Below are 20902 nucleotides of genomic sequence, written 5' to 3'. Positions count from 1 at the left end.
ACCAGAACTAGTGAGATGTGCAATCATCCTAACAGTGAATCACAGACAAGACCAAGTCTATGGAAGTGACTGTGAAGGCTCATTCCTATCCACTTCTCTTCTCCTTCCCCCCAACATGAGTGGTCTACACTTCCCAACACTCTTGCAATTAAGTGGGTTCCTATGATGGGTTTGGGTAATGAGATGCGAGTGGAAGAACAAGATGAAAGCCTGATCCCTGGGTGACTGTGTGGAGTATACTGGCCACCGACTTGCCCTTGACATGTAACAAGAACAATGAAAGAAAAAAAAGATCTTTGTTTCACTAAGTCCTGACATTTCAGGATTAATTTCTTACTTCAGCTTGACCTAGCCTATTGTGACTAACACAGAATTTCAAGCGAGCAGTGTTTTCAGAACAATAGCTAATATTTATGGAGTGCTTACCCTAGGCGGGGCACTACGCCAAGCATTTTACATGTATTTCCTCATTTAAGACCCAAGTCACCCCACGGAGGGGGACACTGTTATTGCTTCATTTTAAGAAATGAGGAAAAGAGGCCAAGAGAGGCTAAGTGGCTTGTCCAGAACAAAGGGTAGAACTAAGATCAAGTCCTGACTTGGTGCCTTCCCTTTTCCTAATCAGGAAAGAATACACAGCCTCCTGACTTCATTAGTTCCTTTACCCATTTATCGGGCACTTAGAGTGATAGGCTCTTGGTAGGCCAAGATAAACAAAACACCCCAAGGAGCTCACATAGTCAAGCAAGGGAGAGATCCTGAAGAGCCGATTATAATGAAATGAATTTACAGGAAATACAGTAGACAGAGGAACGTGCCAGAAACTTCAATCACCAAAAGCCAGATTGTAGGAAACCCTACAAGACAGATAACCTGGTTTCTTTGACAAATAAATTGCAAGGAAACTGACGCAGAACCTACAGATTAAGAGAGATATAAAAGACTTACCAACCAATGGTAAGATATTCTGGCTCCTGGTTAAGCAAACTGTGAACAAACAAATGAACAAAAAATGAAGACTCTTACTAGATATTTTGAAAATTTGAGCACTGAGTGGACACTTAATGATATGAAGAAATTTTTAACTTTAAAAAGTTGGGGTGAGATAATGGTTTTGAGGTTATTTTGAGTGTGTCCTTACCTTTTAAGATACGTGCTAAAATATTTATAGATGAATGATATGATGTCTGGAATCTTCTTCGAAGCATTACAGGAGGGAGAAGTAGACAGATGGAACAAGCCCGGCCAAGGATGACCACGGTTAGCCTGGGTGATAGTTCCATGGGGATCGATTTTAGTAAATATTTAGAACTTCCCAAAATAAAAAGTTTTAGAATAACTATTCCTGGGCTGGATACAAAGGAACTGATAGAAATGCTGACAAGGTGTTTGGGGAAGTTGGGAAAGCTTCCAAGGAAAATGGGACATCCATGTGTGAAACAGTCCTCAGGCAGCAGGGAAGCACACACAAACAAATGGAATTATTTTAAGCATCACCCAACATTATTGGTGCCAGAGATGGTTAATATTTGTTTTTCAACCACAGCCGCTGCTATCACATGGAAACAGGCTACCAGAGTTCATGAAACTTCCTTCTCTGGACAGGCCTAGAAATGGGTTGAGAGAACAGGAGACTGAGTATTCGATTAGAAAGTCAGGAGACCAGGCATGAGAAGCCTGGCTCTGTTGTCGACCAGCTGTGTGTCTTGGATAAGGACTCTTAGATTTTGTGTCCCTGTTCGCTCTTCTGCAAAACAAGGAGGTCCAGGAGCACCCAGGTGGCTCATTTGGTTAAGCATTTGCCTTTGGCTCAGGTCATGATCCCAGGGTCTTGGGATCTAGCCCCACTTGGGGTTCCCTGCACAATGGGGAGTCCTACCAACTCGTGTTTTCTCTTGCTATCTCTCTTTCTCTCTCTCTGTCTCTCTTTCAAATAAATAGATAAAATCTTAAACACACACACACACACACACACACACACACACACACACACAGAGAGGTCCGAACAGTTCCCAAAGAACCCTTCCTGTTCCCACTATTCTACACAGGCTTCCACAGACATGAGCTGTGATCTGGGGTCCTGTGTGAGAATCAGCTACTTCTGGTTCATTCCAGAACCAGAGAGACTCCCAGGGCAGGCATCTTAGTTATAGGAGACCTTGGGAAAATTCCTTGCACAGAAAGACCCCCTGATGCAACCTTAGACTGTTTTCAACTTCACAAGGGAAGCAGATGGGAGCATTGCCATAAGACCAATGCCATGAGCCCATTGTTCCTTGTTTCCAGCACAGTACGCCAGATACTGGTGCCCTTTGCAGGGGAAGGGAGGAGAATTTACTTACAATTTGACAACTTCCTTGTTAAAAATTCCTCTCAGTTTAAAAATCCTATTGCTTTCTCTCCTTGAATGTTGAATATTGAGAAATCTGCGTCCTGGATGTCCCAAATAGAGGTTAAAATGGTACTGACTGAACGATACAATGGACCCATAATCCCATGCTGAGGAAAATAATGAAAAGTGTCAACGTATCCCCTGACCACCCCTCTCCCCGAACCTTCTGAACCGCAGCAGAGACTCACCTGCAGTCATTCCCGTCATGGAGGAAGTGATAAGACCTGAGGTCCAGGACCCCACTACCTTCCCATCCCACCCACCCTACCTGGCAGAAGCTGAAGCCACACAGAGTGGTCTGGGAGAGTTCTGGTGTGTGAGAGGGACACAAAGGGCAAGTGAGACCCGCCTGGTCTCTGCCTTTCTGGGTCCTGCAGTTTCTGTCCTGGCATGATTGCAAAGAAGGTTGGTCTGTCCGGTTGACAGAACAAGATAGCCCAAGTGGGGTTGGCCCGCACATAGCCTGACAGATGGCAGACTGAACCTTCTCCTCCTTCTTCACTTCTTCTTGACTGTGCTCCAGTCTCTCCCGCCTTTTGGTTCAGGAGAGGGACCACACTCGGAGGAGTCTGTCGATCTGGAAAGCGTTTCCCAGGCTGTCTCCTCCGCCATTAACGGTGTCCTTCCCTCATGTCTCCACATAAGCTTTGAGTGTGAAGGGAAGCTTCCCAGACTAGGACAGCCGCCTAATGAATAAGATTCCCCTCCTGGAATCTCCTTGCTTCCCTCCTAATGTTTTTATCAGTCTGTAATTATATCTGGTGTCATTATAGGATCAATCTGCCTCTATAAACAGATAAAACAAATCCTGGGTATATATTGTTCTCTCTCTCCCTTTTTTTTAAAGATTGATTGATTGATTGATTGATTGAGAGAGAGAGAGAGAGCACAAGCAAAGAAAGGAGGGGCAGAGGGAGAGGGAGAATCCCAAGAAGACCCCCCACTGAGGGCAAGCCCCCCCCCACCCCCTCAGGGCTGGATCTCCTGACCCTGAGATCGTGACCTGAGCCAAAATTAAGAGTCAGACTCAACCAATTGAGACACCCAGGCACCCTGTTCTCTTTTTAAAAGTGAAATAGAACATATAGAAAATAAACAATTCATAAGGGCAGCCCAGTGAATTATTACAAAATGAGCCCACTTAAGCACCCATTACATGGGACAATAAAACAGTCCCAGCATCCCAGAAGGCACTGTCCTCCTTCCCAAAGTAAGACTCTCCTGACATCAATAGATTAGTCTTGCCTCCTTTTTAAAGTTTTAAATCTTGAGGTGCCTGGGTGGCTCAGTTGGTTAAGCATCTGCCTTCAGCTCATCTCATGATCTCAGGGTCCTGGGATCAAGCCCCTTGTCCCATCATTCCATCAAGACCCTCTGCTCATGGGACGCCTGGGTGGCTCAGTGGGATGCCTGGGTGGCTCAGTTGGTTAAGCAGCTGCCTTCGGCTCAGGTCATGATCCCAGCGTCCTGGGATCGAGTCCCGAATCGGGCTCCTTGCTCGGCAGGGAGCCTGCTTCTCCCTCTGCCTCTGCCTGCCATTCTGTCTGCCTGTGCTTGCTCTCTCTCCCTCTCTCTCTCTGACAAATAAATAAAATCTTTAAAAAAAAAAAAATCCTCTGCTCAGTGGGGAGTCTGCTTCTCCCTCTCCCTCTGACTGCCACTTCCCCTGCTTGTGCTCTCTCTCTGTCAAATATATAAATAAAATCTTTAAAGTTTTAAATCTTAAGACTTAAACATAGAGATATGTACTGTGAATTTATGTACAGTGAAATTTATCTTTTCTGAGTATGCAGTTCTAGGATTTTTCTTAAACAGAGTTTTATTTATCATACTTTAATCAAGATACAGAACAGTTCCCTCACCCCCCAAATTCCCTTGAATCCTTTGTAATCAATCCCTCTCTCCATCCCCAGGTCTTGGGACCTACTGATCTGTTTTCTTTCCCTATAGTTTTACCTATGGTAGAATGTCATTTATCTGGAATGGTCTAATATGGGGGGGGGCAGGAGGGAAGGTCTGGTTTCTTTCACTCAACTTAATGTTTACAAGAGTTATCCATGATATATATAACAACTGTTCATTTTCATTGCTATATAAATATACCATAATTCATTTACATCATTTTATGATCATACCATGATATTAGCCATTGTAATGTTGACAGACATAAAGTTGTTTTCACCTTGGGGCTCTCACAGATAATGCTGCTAGGAACGTACTCGCACACACCTTTTTAGGCTCACTGCATTAATCTTTGTGGTTTAGTGATCCCAAAGTCGTGAAAATGTACTCCTATCTTAGTTTCTAGTATTTTCACTCTACCTTTCACACTTAGATCTACAACTGACCTAGAACGCTTATTTGTATGTGATATGAGGTGGGGGCTCAAGCTTCTATTCCCTTCGCGCCACCTGGATACCAGCTGAACCATCACCATTAATTGAAAAACAAAAGTCCTTTCACCCTGCTCTACCGTGCCCTCTCTGAAATAAGCTGTCCATACACCTGTAATTTTGTTTCCAGGCTCTCCATTCTGTTCCACCGTCTCTTTATATTAATCCTGCCCCCCCCTTTTTTTTCGAGATTTTCCTGTTATTCGTGACCCTCAGAATTTCCACATAATTTTTAGGCTCCTACCTGGGTTTACTCATCCGTGGCCCCAGCACTGACAAGGTGCCTGGCACACATTAGGAACTCAGTGAATCGCTGTTGTGTGGATGGAGGTGACCTCAGGACCTTTCAGAGACGATGATAAAGACCTTCTCAGCCACACCCTCCCCACCTCCACTACACTGGCCGGCCTTCTGCCCCCCTCTACTAACCCAGCCCCCTTCCCGCTTCCCCTTCCCCTCCACTGACCCAGCCCCCAGCCCTCTTCCCCCTTCCCCTCCCCCTCCACTGACCCCGCCCTCCGTCCCCCCTAGAGGCGCTCGGGTAAACTGCAGGGAGGCGGAGCTCGTCACCTTCCTCCCGGATGCTGCCTTCCAGTGGCCGGTCCTCTCCGCCCCGCCTCCTGTCGTCTCCGCCCCGCCTCCGCCGGCCTCGGCCCCGCCCCCAACTCTCCAAGCCCCGCCTCCGCCTCTCTGTGGCCGGCCGGAAGGGCAGTCCCGCGGCCTCCCCAGCTTGGCTACTGACAGCGCCTGGAAGGCGGAGGCCGCAACCGCGGCTCGGGGAGCGCCCGGCATGGACACCGGGTTGGACCAGGAGACAGCGCGGTGGCTGCGATGGGACAAGGTGAGGGGCGCCAGGTGGAGGGAGCGTCCGGGGGAGCCGTGGGACCCTGCGCACCCCGCAGGCGCCCCGCTGCCTTTCCTGCGGAGAGCGCGGGCGCCTGCGCTTCCTTCCATCCTGCGGCTCGCGCCCGCCGGGCGTACGGCCCCGAGGAAGACCCGAGCTGCGGTACCGAATTTACCAACATGCAGATCCGGAGCTGCTGGATGGGGAAACGCGAGCCGGCCCCGGAAGGCCACGGCTCGCTCCCTCAGCAGCCGGACTCCCGCTTCGGGGAAGTGGAGCCCACCCGGGCGGGTTGACGCTAGGCGCAGTTTCGGCGCATCCACACAGAGGAAGTAGAGTCACAGCTGAATGAGGGATCCAACAGTGGGGAGTGGGTGCAGAGCCGGGGCGAGGTCAGCCCTCCGTCCCCCGGTCACCGGGGAGTCGCAGAGAGAGCAGGGTGGCAAGCACCCTGTGTAGGGTGGTTGGGGGGCGGTCGCTAACTTTTCTCTCCGCTGAACTCTTAAGTGGTTATTTAAATGGCGCTCCCGGAAAAGCAAAGCGAAAACTGAGGGCGGGGATCCCTCTGGGTGTGAGCAAGGTTATAAGGTTGTAAAAGGGCTTGGCAGCAACTCAGAAAATCCAAGTTGTTTTTCTCATCAAACACGGGAAGACAGAGGAGGAGGAAGCAGGGGTGGCCAGGCCTCCTTGCATTTGGACTGCTTGTGGCAGATCCGGAGTTTCCCCGGGGAAAGTTGTCCCGGGACAAATCGAGCCATCTGGCCGTCTGGGGTGCCAGTGGAGGAGTGGGAGAGCAAGCTGGAGCTGTCTGGAGTTGGCTGGTCCCAGAAGTCATGTCGGACTGGGGCGTGCGCGCGTTGATGTCACTCAGACTGCTGGCTCAGCCATCCTTCCGCCGGCCGCGGTGCATCCCCAGAGACACAATCCTTTCGTCCATCCTTTGCCTTTTGCTCCTGGGAACTTTGCAGAACAGTTTTCCCATCCACCTCTCCCAGGTAGTCAGTTGTGAACGTGGGTCCTCCTGATGGGGCCCGCCTGGCTTCCAGCATCTTCTTCCCCTCTCCGACTTTGCTGGAAAGATAGCACTGCTAGCTTTTCCCCTGTTTATTCTTACGTGCTAGAACAAAGAGAGAGAATTAGGGACCCCACTCCAGAAAGCGCCCCTTCTCTTGTCTAACTCTCCTATTTGTTCTTTGGGGCATATAGTTTGTTTTCCCGGAGTGTTCCTTGGCTCCTCTGCTGAACTTGTTTCTCATGCTGTTAACTCCTGTTCTAGGTCTGAACTTCAAGGTGTTTTAGGTAGACAGGCCTTCCCAGGCAACCAGTGGTAAATTATGTCTCCCTAATACTATGTCTAGATTGGTCAAAAAAATGAAAACAAAACAAAACAACAAAACAAAAGAAAACTTTGTTTGTGGGTGTATTTGTTAATGTCTGGCCCCAGGGTTGACTTTGGTGGCACAGCCCCTGTTCAGGAGGGCCCAGCACTTGGTTTAATCCTCTGCTGTCCTGTTTTGAAATTCTTAAAACTTGTTAAACAAGGAGTCCCACATTTTCCTTTTGCCCTGGGCCCAGACAAGTTAAATAGCTATCCCTGTCCACTTCTCATTAACTTCCATGGTTATTAGGGCCTGGCCCGGTGCACAGCTCATACTTGCTCAGCGAAGGAAGGGAAATTGCAAGCTGTCATAGGGGGCCAGGGCTTCCTCTCCACCTCTGGTCCCTGAGCAAGAAATGAGGACACATCCCACACAGGATGCTATTGGCAAGTTCCTGGGTGGTTTTTCTTTTCCTGCAAAGAGGGCCTTGTAATTCTTTAGGGAAGGAAACCATTTCTGATAACTTAATAACTTGAGGTGGGTAGATTTTTTTTTTTTTTTTTTTTTTTTTTTGAAGAGGAGGGGAGAAACAGAGGGAGAGAGAGAGAATCTTAACCAGCCTCCACACCCAGCACGGAGCCCAAGGTGGGGCTCAACCTCGTATCCCTGAGATCATGACCTGAGCTGAAATCAAAAGTCAGGCACTTAACTGACTAAGCCATCTAGTGGCCCCTAGAATCCTTTTAAAATCATAATTGATAATGCATTTTTCGATGAGGCTTTCTCTTTGAAGAAATAAAAACCTAATTTCCACAAAGTGTTGTATCTGTATATGGAGAGAGAGTACCTCCCTTTGTAGAGGTGAAGGGATATTATCCTTTTTATCTATTCGTTTTTTAAGATTTTATTTATTTATTTTAGAGAGCTAGAGAGAGAGAGATCACAAGCAGGGGGAGGGCCAGCGGGAGAGGGAGAGAGAGAATCCCAAGCAGATTCCGCACTGAACACAGAGCCTGTTGCAGGACCTGATCCTAGGACCCCGAGATCGTGACCTGAGTGGAAATCAAGTCAGACGCTCAACCAACTGAGCCACCCAGGCACCCCTCCTTCTTATTTTTAAATTTCTACCACTCCTGTTGCTCTTTCCTTTCTTCCTCGGTTCGAGACAGATGCCAAGTGGGGAGCATCTCCCTAACCAAAAGCACTGGAGCGGTCTGGTCTGATATCCCCCAGGGCCACAAGGCAGGAGCCCTCTGGGTTCCCACTATGCCTTCATCCCCCCCACCCCCGCCCCCATCCCTTGTGGTATCTCTGCTGTCAGCTTTGGTCGCTCTCATGGCTGATCTACTCCGCCCTCCTGACTCTGCAGTTCTGTCTCTGTCTCCTTTGGTTTCTCTCAGGCGATTGGGTCTTTAATGGCTACCAAAGGCCAACTGGTGTCTTCCACATCTACTCCGTGTACAGGAGACTCATCAGATATTGGGTGTGACCTTGAAGTCTGTGTTTCCTCTTTCACTCAACAAATATTTATTATATCTCTTCTGTGTTCCAGATCCAAACCCTTCCTTGAGGGGACCTGACAATCTGATTGGTCAGATTGTGCTCTGTGATCAGTGACTATTGCTTTTAACCCAAAAGGTGGGGGGGATTTACCGGACCCCAAGGTGGAACAATCTGGAAATATGGGCTTGCTTCCAGAAAGCCTAGGTTTTATTGCAATAGCATTTCAAAGTTTAATTACATGGCATATTTTGGCTGCATGTTCAGTAGTTGGATGATGACTGTGAGATAAAGTGTTTACTTGCTGGTTCCTCCAAACTCTTCATTTAAAAGTCTGATGTGGAATTAATGTGATTGTCATTTTCCTCCATTCCTAACATTTTCTGCGACTCTTGAACAAAGAAAATTGGGCAATGTAAAATGAACTTAAATGATTCATGAGTGTCCGTTTGAAACAGCTAATGTAATAGAGAAAGTCACTTAAACTCTGAGGCTTCTCCTCTGTAAACTGGAGTGTCCGTTATTTGTCCCCTTCTTGCAGCCATTGCAAGCTTCACATTTGACCAGGTCTGTGAAAGGATTGTACAAATTAGAAGATACTACCGTCGTAAGATTTTGATTTAAAGTATATAATCTCATAACTCTGTGGGAAAATTTGAAGATACTAGGGAAGAAAATGAATGTTTGAGTACAAATAAGTTCCAGACAGAGAAAGAGGTTTTGCATTAATTTAATGCAAACCACCTCCGAACCAGCTTGTAAAGGAGCTTCTAGACTGTTCCCATTTTACGGATGTGGAAACTGAGAATTCAAGAAGCTAAATTGGTCTTCCCAAGGGCATCCAGTTGGTAGGTGACGGTATGGCTGGCATTCCATCCCCAATCCTATGTGTTCATTCCATTTCTCCAATAGCACTTGCCATGGTGGGAAAGAAAATAATGCATTATAAAGGAGAAAACTACTTCCTTCTAGTCACGACACTTCTGACACCAAATGTACGGTTCCCACACCGAGTTATTTTCCAGTTCTCTATGGATACCAACTGGCATCCTATAGTTTCCCTCAATTCTGACACTCAACCAAGCAAACTGAACACAGACACCACCTTCAGCTTAGGGGCTCAGTCCCACAAAACTACCCCCCACCTCAGATGCCCGTCAAAAGCCCCAGGTTGTCACCTGTACTTCTGACCAGCCAGCGATACATCAGGGGTACCCATGACCCACACTCTTCAGGGGTTTTTTTGTTTTGTTTTGTTTTTTAAGATTTTATTTATTTATTTGACAGGCAGAGATTACAAGTAGGCAGAGAGAGAGAGAGGAGGAAGCGGACTCCCTGTTGAGCAGAGAGCCCAATGCGGGGCTCGATCCCAGGACCCTGGGATCATGACCTGAGCCGAAGGCAGAGGCTTTAACCCACTGAGCCACCCAGGCGCCCCCACACTTCTCAGGTTTGAGAATTTGCTAGAATGGCTCACCGAGCTCAGGGAAGCATTTTACTTAGGATTACCAGCTTTCTTATACAGGATACAGCTCAGGAACAACCAGATGAAAGAGCTGTGTAAGGCAAGGTGTGTGGGAAGGGGTACAGAGCTTCCCTGCTCTGCCAACACCCCAAGTGTTCACCAGCTCCGAAGGTCTCTGACACTAGGGGTTGAGGGTTTGTGGGGACGTTCTGTCACCCTGAGCGGGATCTAGTCATTGACCACTGGTGGGGGAACCCAGCCTCCAGCCCTCTAGTCACTAGTTGGTTTCCCTGGCAACCAGGTCACTCCCTGGGCATAAACTCAGATTTGGCTGAAAGGGGTTTATTATGAATAAGAGAAGTTGTTCTTACCCTGCCACTCTGCAAATTCCACCGGTTTCGGTGAGAAGCTCTATTCCAGGAGCCAGGGACAAAAATGAAATCTGTATTTCATACTGTATCACAGTGTCGCAGATTATAATTAAAAAATTGAATCCCCTGAAACTAATGTAACATTTTGTGTCACTATACTTCAATACACACACACACACACAAACCTTACCTCATATTTCAAATTTTAATGTCATCAGAAAACTGGAAAGCCATAGGTATAGGGCTTTTCAAATATATACATTTTTCCCTATAGGTTAAATTATTGTGGGTCTTTTAAAAATATTTCAGATGTTTAATTCTGTTTTTCAGTTGGCTGTATCTGTTGTACACGTTTCTGTTTCACAGAATCCTTTAACTTTGGAGTCAGCAAAACAACTAATTAAGGATGGAAATAAAGAAGAACTACAGAAATGTTTTGGGGCTCGAATGGAGTTTGGGACAGCTGGCCTTCGAGCAGCTATGGGAACGGGAATTGCTCATATGAATGACTTGACCATCATCCAGACTACACAGGTACCACATTTTTCTATTTCTTGGTTATTCTTTTTTTTTTTTTTTAAGATTTTTTTTTTTAATTTATTTATTTGACAGAGATCACAAGTAGGCAGAGAGGCAGGCAGAGAGAGAGAGAGAAGAAGGGAAGCAGGCCCCCTGCTGAGCAGAGAGGCCGACATTGGGGCTCCATCTCAGGACCCTGGGATCACTACCCAAACCGAAGGCAGAGGCTTTAACCTACTGAGCCACCCAGGCGCCCTTATTTCTTGGTTATTCTTAACATGTTCCCAGCTGTAATGGATAAGCTGAGGCGTGTTAACAATTTTAAGCATTTATTTGAGCAAAAACCCGTTTGAGTCTTGGGCAGTATCAAGCTTAGGAGCACCCCAACTGACAGGAGTGGGGAGAAACTTCCAGAGAAAAAGCAGAAGCGGAGCGAGGAAATTAATAGATTGGCTATAGCTCTTGTGGTTGCCTTTTTCAGGTAAGTCCCTCTGGCTGTTTGTAATTGGCTCTCCTTAGGTTTTAATTTAACCTTCAGGCCTTTACAGGCTCAGGTTTGGGTTTGCTTCTATAGGCTACCAAGACATTAAAGCCTCCACAGTCTAATGGCCTCCTTGTCTAATTAATATAACCCTGGGCTCCTTTTGTATTTGAGGGACCTATATGATTTTAATTATGGCCAGGTCTTGTGGGTTTGCCGAGACCCAGGGAATCATACATTTACTCAGTACAGTAAGGCTTGTGCAGTTGGTTAAAAGGTACGTGTCTCAAAATTCATACAGCCTGCTTTTCTTTCTTTCTTCCTTTTTTTTTCTTCCTCCCTCCCTCCCTCTTTTCCTCTCTCCCTCTCTCCTTCCCTTTCTTTCTTTCTTCCTTTCTTTCTACAGAGATTTATTGAATGTCTACCAAGTGCCAGGCTTTGAAGATACAACAATGACTTAAACAGACAGATTCCCTCGTGGAACTTTCATTCCAGTGCAAATCCACCAGCTAAGCTGGAGACTTTTATGGTCCCGTACTTTGCAATGGTGATACCGATGCACACACTGAGAAGCTTTTCTCACTGCCAGAATAACCAGAAGCTGATTCCGTTTCACGTGAATTGATAGTATAGGTGGAAATTATTGCGGAGTTCCTTTTCCTTCATTTGTCAATTTTACAGTCAAGAGTGTACACCCAACTTTTAGGAATACAGATGGACTCTTTCTGCCACGGAGTAGCTAAAGTTTTGTTTACGAAGGAAATGAAGACTCGATTATTCTGTTTCTTCCTACTTAGATTTGTTAAAAGATGAAGGCAACTTTAATTTGGAGGGGAGAAGAATCCAGAAGGGTTGACTAACGATGATTACGCATAATATGTGTACCTTACATGTAGCTCCCAGCATCAAAGGCAGACCTGGGCATGTTCTAGTGAAACCCTAATAAGGAAGTCTTGTATAAGGGTATGGGGTTGCCATGGAAACGCTGGCTCTGAAGTCCTGTTCAGCACTAGGGCTCCCTGAGATCTTTTTGGAGGGAAGGCTTGGAGAGGAGTGAGCCTGGGAATCTTGTTCCAGTTTATAGCTAGCATGGAATCGTGCCCCTGGCTAAGGTCACCCTCTGCTCTAGATGCTAGGACTGTATAACCCATCACCCAAGCACAGTGGTTTTAAACAGCCACATTTATTTTGCTCACAAATCTTTAGGTGGAGGTCAGTGAGGACGGCTCACCTCTTCGGGGCTTTGCATCACTGGAGCCAGCTCAGAGGCTGGAATCACTGAAAGCTCGTTCACACTCGAGTCTGCAGTTCCTGCTGACTTTTGGCTGAGATCTTAGCTAGGGCTGGAGCCTTCCTACAACGTGGCTCGGAGAGCAGCCCCGGAGAGCACCCACAGAGAGTGTATACAGGTGGCAGCTGGGTTGACTTTTCTTTTAGGACCTAGCCTTGAAAGTCACACAAATTCACTTCCGTCATATTCTCTTTGGTAGCAGTGACCCAAGAAGGTTGTTCCTGTTCAAGGAGAGAGCACATAGACACCCACCTCTCGATGGAGGAATGTCACTGTCCCATTAGAGGAGCACAGGGAATGGGATATATGCACATGGCTCTCTTTGAAAAGACCAGTTGGTTCCATCCCCTGTTAGGCGTAATTGTTGGGGATTCTAAGGGATTCCAGATGAACCCAGAACCTTTTCTTCTGTATTCGCCTGCATCTCATTTGTAGGTATGGTGAAATTGATCCACAGAAAGCTCTTACGCCCTATCTCATACATCTTTTCCCCTAGGGGAATTGGCCTCTTCCGGGAGTAGGCCTTGTGATAGGTAAGAATCCCACAAAACTAAAATGAGTAGATCCTTGAAAGGTCAGCTGATTCAACCAGCCACTCCTTGCGATAATTTCCTCTAGAGTCCCCACCACTTTGAAGTGGTTATCCAGCCTACACGGAATGCTTACAGTAGGCAACAAGGATGCTACAAGTTAGGACAATTTTTGAAGTCTTAGGAGTGGTTAATAATCAGCAAAAGAGGCTCCCAGGAGAGACCAGCCAGACTTCCATCCCCAGCCTGGGGTGGCGTCACCAGGCAGGGTGTGCTGACAGAAAGGATGTGCTGACAGAGAAATGTGGTCCAGGCCCTCCTGCTGCTGGCCTCCAGTGTGAACTCTTCCCCTAACGGTGCCCCAAAATTTATCTGCTTGGATTTAAGAAGCAGGTATATGTGAGTCATAAATGTCCCAGTGGGAAACAGGGTAGAGACTGGAGGGAAATTTCTGTGTTGCTGGCCTCACGATAGCAGTTCTAATTTCCTCAAAGGCTACTTCACCAGACCACCTCGCGTTGATGATGGAGAGCACTCACCGTCTTCTGAAATAACCATTCTGTCTCTGGGTTGTACTCATTAAAGAATGGTTTCCGGGCGCCTGGGTGGCTCAGTCGGTTAAGCAGCTGACTCTTAATTTCTGCTCAGGTCATGATCTTAGGGTGGTGAGATCGAGCCTCCCATTGGGCTCTGCGCTGGGTGTGGAACCTGCTTAAGATTCTCTCTCTCCCTCCGCCCCTCCCTCCTACTCTAAACAAAAAGACCAAAAAAAAAAAAAAAAAAAAAAGAATGGTTTTGTGATTTTGAGCTTAAATCTGTCTTTAGCTTTCACATATTGGTCATGGTTTGAGCTTTTGAAGCTGTACAAAGTTCATTTCATGTCTCCTGTAGTCACATTTCAATTCCGTACACCTCCCTCAGCACATACTGAGTTTTTTCTCTAGAATAAACATCCCCTCTTCTCTTAGCCATTTTCTCAGGCCCTCAGTCCCAGCTGGCCCCAGAGTTTTTTAGAGTGACTTGGTGGTGTGAGGATTCTGGGCTAAGACTGGGTGCTTTTTGTGCCCTCGAACACTGAAGCCACAGCACAGGGATCGATGGGAGCTGGGGGAGAAGGTGCTGTCACTGGTGTAAGCCTTAGAGTCATCTGGGTACCTTCTGGAAAACCCAGAGAACCAATGCACACATGTCCTTCTTATCGCTCAACCTCAGAAGGGCTGCCCAAAGCAATATTTTTGTCTAAGAAAAATGAAAGGCATTTTCCATTGGGACTGCTCTGGCCGCAAAGCTGTGAAGTATCTCCCCTCCCAAACATAAAGGGTTATATTTACTTTTTTAAAAGATGTCCCTTTAAGGGTGGGACCAAAAAAAAGACTTTCTTCAGTCAAAGTGAAATACGTAATATTATGACTCAGTCAGCCTGCCTTCTCTTTGTTCCGTAATAAAAACCTATTTTGTCCCATGAGGTAAACCTATCAAATTCAGGATTCAGTGTTTCTCTAATCTTCCATATTTCCAATTGATGTGATTTACAGTGCCCACTGAGATTCGGGAATTGTGTGTTCCATCAGCAGGTGGGAATCACCCAAAATCCACACAATTCTTAGATGTGTAATTGGCTGAGCCGTGTGACGGGACTGAAAAGACCTCGGCCTGCTAGTCAACAAGATCACAAGTAGAACAGGTTTAGATCAGATAATCATCAAAAACTTATAAAACATACCAAGTTTCCTTCACCTCAGTGGTATCGAGCAGGGAGAAATGTCGTTTCTCCTTTTCCTCAGACATCTTAGAACTCGTGTGAAGGGAGAAATGTAGACCTTGAAGGAAAGTGATAAAAATAATGCTCATAACAGCAAACAGATAGTGCTTGCTGGGTGTCGGATGCCAGCACTCAGGTTTTAATTAATTTAATCCTAGAAACAGCCCTTTGAGGTGGGTACCATTGTTTTCCTGTTTTACAGAACAGGAAAGTGAGGCATCAAGCAGTTAAGGAATTTGTCATTTGTTCTTGAAGGTGGCAGAGGGGAGTAGGAGTCCACAGGTTATGTGTGCTTTTAACCCCTGCCTGTACCACCTCTAACTGGATCCAGGTAGATATCCGGGCTCCGTTCTTCATGTGTCTGGGCAAGCAAGCACGTCTGAACCTTAGCTTTTCCTTCTGTACAATGGGATTCCTTGGCAAAGTTTATCTGGGGGTTACCGAGAACAGATACTAAGTGTCTAGCACAGTGCCTCAGACATACAGGGAGATAATAAATAAAGCTGTTATTTTCTTTTCGTTTGGTTTGTTTAATTATCCATGGGATATTTTTTAGGGGTTTTGCAGATACCTGGAAAAACAGTTCAACGACCTGAAGCAAAGAGGTGTTGTGATCAGCTTTGATGCTCGAGCTCATCCACCAAGTGGAGGCAACAGCAAAAGGTATGGAAAGATACATAAGAAACATTTTTGTAAGTATTGTGTGGTTTTATGTTTAATCACCTCATATACATTTGTCAGCCCCATTGCTTCCCTATGAGAATGATGAGTACGTTCCGTTTGCAACTTTTATGAATTCTGGTTTTACGTTTGGGTTAAAAGAATGAAATTATTCGGACAAAAGAGAATTTAAGATCTGTCTAAAGGGGAGACATATTTTTAAAGGGGCAGCATTATTTTTCCCTCTCCCTTTCTTCCATTTGCCATTTTTTTTTTAAAGATTTTTTTTATTTATTTGACAGAGAGAGACAGCAAGAGAGGGAACACAGCAGAGGGAGTGGGAGAGTGAGAAGCAGGCTCCCCGCAGAGCAAGGAGTCCGATGTGGGGCTCAGTCCCAGTACCCTGGGATCGTGACCTGAGCCGAAGTCAGATGCCTAACGACTGAGCCACCCAGGCGCCCCCATATTTTTTTCTTCCCCCACTATTCATTATGCCCCTTGAGCTCCTTCCCATTTCGTGAGCACCTGTTTTCAGTTTCATGCTTGTATCATTTTCAAACCATTGGGACTCTCACGTAGCCACCAGCAGATGATGACGCAGATGCCGAGGATGGTGACGAAGGTGCTATTAATAGTAATTGGAGTAATTGCTTGAGTGCTGGATATGAACAAGGCCCTTAGCTATTTACTTATTCAATTCTCACAACAGCTGATAAAGTATGTACTTTTTATCTCTGTGCTTTGATGTCAGGAAGCGAGAGAAGGAGTCACAGTTTCAGCATAAAGAAGCTGACAGCAGTGGTCAGCTAACTTTATTTCTAAAGGGTAAAGAGTTAAACATTTTACACAAAATGGGCCATACAGTCTGTCACAACTACTCAACTCTGGCCCCGAGCACAAGAAGCATAACCATAGCTAATGTATACTGAATGGGCATGGTGATGTTCCAATAAAACTTTATTGACAGATGGGCTGAGGTTGCCACCCCCTGCTCTTAATGATGTTACATGACCCTCTTTTCCACTTGAATGCTTCCCCTATTATGATGAATCTTTGTGTCACTCCAGAGTGTATGAATTAGTAGTTTCTTAGAGTGGAAGAACATATAAATATTTAATTTTTTTTTTAAGATTTTATTTATTTATTTGTCAGAGACAGAGGGAGAGAGAGTGAGTGAGCACAGGCAGACAGAGGCAGAGGGAGAAGCAGGCTCCCTGCTGAGCAAGGAGCCCGATGTGGGACTCGATCCCAGGATGCTGGGATCATGACCTGAGCCGAAGGCAGCCGCTTAACCAACTGAGCCACGCAGGCGTCCCTAAATATTTAATATTAATGAAAGTTCTCATTACCTTTACAGCACAGAAGGAGTTCATAGAATCTTTTTTTTTTTTTTAAGATTGTTTTTTAAATTACAGTATGAGTATGAGAAACAGAGTGTGGGCAGTGAGGAGCATCAGGGCCAGAGGGAGAAGCAGGCTCCCCGCTGAGCAGGGAGCCGGATGCAGGACTCGATCCCAAGACCCTGGGGTCATGACCCAAGCCAAAGCAGACGCCCAGCTGACTGAGCCACCCAGGTGCCCCAAGTTCACGGAGTCCTAATATTTGCCCCTGAAGAGCTTCTAATCTAAGAGAGAAGCATTGATAGGAACAAATGTGCACCTCTGAGGGACTATGGCCAGGGCATAAGATTAGATACTGTTAGCTGCTAGACTAAACTCAGAAGGACATAAGATTTTTGCCCTTTTTTCTTTTTTAAAGATTTTATTTACTTATTTATTTATTTATTTATAGAGAAAACACAAGATGGAGGAGAAGGACAGAGAGGGAGAGAAAGAACCTCAAGCAGACTCTGTGCTGAGCGACGAGTCCCAGATGGGACTTGATCTCAGGACTCTGGGATCATGATCTGAGCCAAAATCAAGAGTTGGACGCTCAGTCAACGCAGCCTTCCAGGTGCCCCCATAAGATTTTTGCTCCTATGCTGCAGGCTCAAAAATGTGGTTTATGTCAGTACAGCAAGAGAGAAGCCGTAGCTCTACATTTTCAAGAGAGCGGCGTAGTATAAGCCAGAATATTAGTTCATCAGTTTTTAGTTAGTGAGTCTACAGTTAGAATTAGGTCATACTTGGGGTACCTGGGGGTGGCTCAGTTGGTTAAAAACCTGCCTTCAGCTCAGGTCATGATCCCAGGGTGCTGAGATCGAGTCCCCTGCATGGCACTCCCTGTTCAATGGGGAGTCTGCTTCTCCCTCTCCCTCTGCTGTTCCCTCTGCTTGTGCTCTGTCTCTCTTTGTCAAATAAATAATCTTTAAAAATCTTTAAATAAACTTTTAAAAAAATATTTAAATCTTAAAAAAAAAAACTTAAAAAAATCTTTAAACAATCTTTAAAAAAAAATCTTAAACAAAAAAAAAGAATTAGGTCATAAGCATGCTTTTCTGTCCCCGGGGGCCAGGTCACTGCCTCCAGCCAGAGCATGCGCCATGCACTTACGTGGCCAACTGTGCCTGTGGAGCTTCTGAAATTGCTTCTTTTTGGGCTGATTCTCAGCTTCTGGTTGACACATCCTTTGGATGTGTTCATGTTAGCGATTAAGGTATGGATATTTCTCACTCTGGCCTTAGAGCCATAGCATTTCCAGAAAGTGACCGCTCTGTGAGTTTATGGCTCAAGTCTCCGGGTTTGATGGGGTGGAGTGGAGCCCAGGGTCGCTCTCTTCTCCCCCACAACATGCAAGACGTTCAGAGATAGTCGCCTAAGTACTGAACCAGTACATGGTCAAACATTATGGTGAGTAAATGGACTCTCGTTAAAGAGGCAGAAATGACTGCAGGTGCAGAACTTTATGTAAGGAATTATTTATTAGTCCTTTCATCTCCCAATTTTAAATATCTGGTGGGGAAACATAAACACATAAACAGTAACCATCAAGCATACACAGAGAACACATTGAATCTTTCCTGTGCAGATCTGTTACTTAGTTGGTATATATAATGTGTGTGCTGAGCGTCTCCCTTGCTTCTTTCAAGAAAGCACCTTTAGGGCGCCTGGGTGGCTCAGTGGGTTAAGCCTCTGCCTTCGGTTCAGGTCATGATCTCAGGGTCCTGGGATCGAGGCCTGCATTGGGCTCTCTGCTCAGCAGGGAGCCTGCTTCCCTCTCTCTCTGCCTGCTTCTCTGCCTACTTGTGATCTCTGTCTGTCAAATAAATAAAATCTTTAAGGGAAAAAAAAAACAAAACAAAAAAAAACACCTTTAAGTCACCCAGAACACAAGAGAAACATTCTGTGAGAGGGAAAGTGACATCTGTTTGAAGTTACTTCAGTTCTGATGACTACAGTTTAGACTTACTTCAGATTTTTATTAAAATTGTTTTTGCTGAATTTTGTTATTTTTGTGAGTTTCCCTTTGTAGCGTCTTTTTTTTTCCCCCCACTGTCAAAATCTTGTTTTTATTACTGTGAATCCTAGGAATTTTAATGCTCATGTTGTGAAAACACAGAGATCTCTTTGTGCCCAGCCAGCTTCCAGAATAGTGTTGGCTAAAGCTGGTGCTCAAGAAATATTTGGAAAGAGGGGTTCCTGGGTGGCTCAGTCGTTAAAGCGTCTGCCTTTGGCTTGGGTCATGATCCCAGAATCCTAGGATCGAGCCCCACATTGGGCTCCCTGTTCAGTGGGGAGCCTGCTTCTCCCTCTCCCACTCTCTCTGCTTGTGTTCCCTCTCGCTGTGTCTCTCTCTGTCAAATGGATGCAATCTTAAAAAAAAAAAAAAAATTGGGAAGAGAAGGAATACATATCTGCTTATTTAATCCTATAATGGTATGTGGTTCAATGGAAGTAAACTGCTCAGCTTTTGTGATAAAATAGTCTACCCCAAGGCTGAAGAAAGATTTGATGCCCCGTTCTGTGTCCTGCCCTAAGCTAGTCCTGTGGAAGGTGAGAAAAACGTCAATGTCAGACATTTAAGTCTTGTTTTAAAGGGCTGAATGGAGCTAAGATGTGTCTCTGCCCGATGTATGTATCACATACATACACACTCTCCTACATATGCCAATATGCCTTATATTTCATGAGACGACGTCTAATCAGATGCTAGTCTGTGTGGCTTCTGTTGGACTGTGAGAACTTTAGATGAGGGTTTCTCAGCCTCTGCCCTGTTGACATGGGATGTCCTACTGGGCTGGGTAAGTCTTTGTTGGGGCCTGCTGTGTGCATTGTAAGGTGTTTGGTGGTGTCCCCGGCCTCTAGCCTGCTCTAGCAATCCCCAGTGATAGTCAGAAACATCTTGGGCATTTCAGATGTCCCATAAGAGGGGCAGAATTGCCCTTGGCTGAGAACCCCAGAGACAGAACGAAAAAACATGGGTGAGGCCCTCGGTCAGCTGCTGTGGGACTTGTTTGACATGAGGCAACTCACCTGGCTTTCCTTGGCTTTAGTCCCACCTCTGTAAAACAAAGGCTTGGAACGAGATGACTCCTCAGATGGCTCCAAGGTCAGTGTTCTGTGCCAATGGAAATACAATGAATGACCTGAATGAAGAAGGGGTCGAGCACTCATTTCCTTCTTCACCGGCACCCATGGTCCTGACACCCTCCTCTCCTTTCTCCCCCCATCACACTGCATTTCCAGATTTGCCCGACTTGCTGCAACCACATTTATCACTCAAGGGATTCCTGTGTACCTCTTTTCTGCTATAACCCCAACCCCCTTTGTGGTAAGTAACCCTTTCTGTTTCTAATTTTCCCTCACGGGATCAGGGATGGGACGTGGCTGCATTCCGTGGTCTTTAAGCTGTTGGGATTTGGGTATTTATTTGACAGAAGAGCCCCTTGGCATTTATCAGGCATTCTCTCACCTCTCTGGGTATGTTCTCCCCACATCCTAATAATATTTCTCAGGTGTTCAACCCCTAATGCATCAGAGTTTATTTTTTTCTAAGTGCAGTTTTCCTTCCTAGCATTCAAAAGGTATTTTAACTAGTTAGCAAAATATCTTTTGTTTACTGTCTGTGTTTTCATTTGGTTTGTGTTTCTTTTTCTTGCTGGCACAGGCAGGAAACTCCTTGGGTAGAAATCTGAATTCACCTCAAACCGTGTCTCCCCCTGAATGTTTTTGACAGGTTGATTAACCAGCATTTGCTACACACGTTTTGTTCTAAATACTATTCATGACCAGGACGTGAAGCCTGCTTGGCACATTTTAGGAAGGTTTTTGTTTTTTTTTTATATCAAATCCTTAACAGAGCAGAACTCAAAGAAAAGGACAACAGGGACTATGACAACTGTTGTTTTTAAGTAGATGGAACTTTTTTAAAATGGGCCAGGTGCTGTGAATGTACATTTTTAGAAATTAAGCCAAAAATGTGAGTGGAATGCAGTT

The 20902-nt window shown here is 45.7% G+C and overlaps 1 protein-coding gene across 1 annotated transcript in view; it reads left to right on the top strand.

Moving 5' to 3' along the window:
• The first annotated feature begins 5540 nt into the window (after positions 1 to 5540).
• Positions 5541 to 20902, top strand: part of PGM2 (phosphoglucomutase 2) — a 34700-nt gene continuing 19338 nt past the window's right edge. The window contains exons 1-4 of the mRNA XM_032853546.1: positions 5541 to 5626; positions 10651 to 10818; positions 15424 to 15530; positions 20153 to 20237. Coding sequence (XP_032709437.1) covers positions 5576 to 5626; positions 10651 to 10818; positions 15424 to 15530; positions 20153 to 20237 — 411 coding nt within the window. The 5' untranslated portion in view covers positions 5541 to 5575. The remainder of the gene's footprint in view (positions 5627 to 10650; positions 10819 to 15423; positions 15531 to 20152; positions 20238 to 20902) is intronic.

Source organism: Lontra canadensis, unplaced genomic scaffold (assembly GCF_010015895.1).
Source record: "Lontra canadensis isolate GAN:19392208 unplaced genomic scaffold, GSC_riverotter_1.0 scaffold1, whole genome shotgun sequence".
NCBI classification, from domain to species: domain Eukaryota; kingdom Metazoa; phylum Chordata; class Mammalia; order Carnivora; family Mustelidae; genus Lontra; species Lontra canadensis.
The sequence above is the reverse complement of the archived record's forward strand: the minus strand, read 5'-3'. Positions and strand labels throughout refer to the sequence as shown.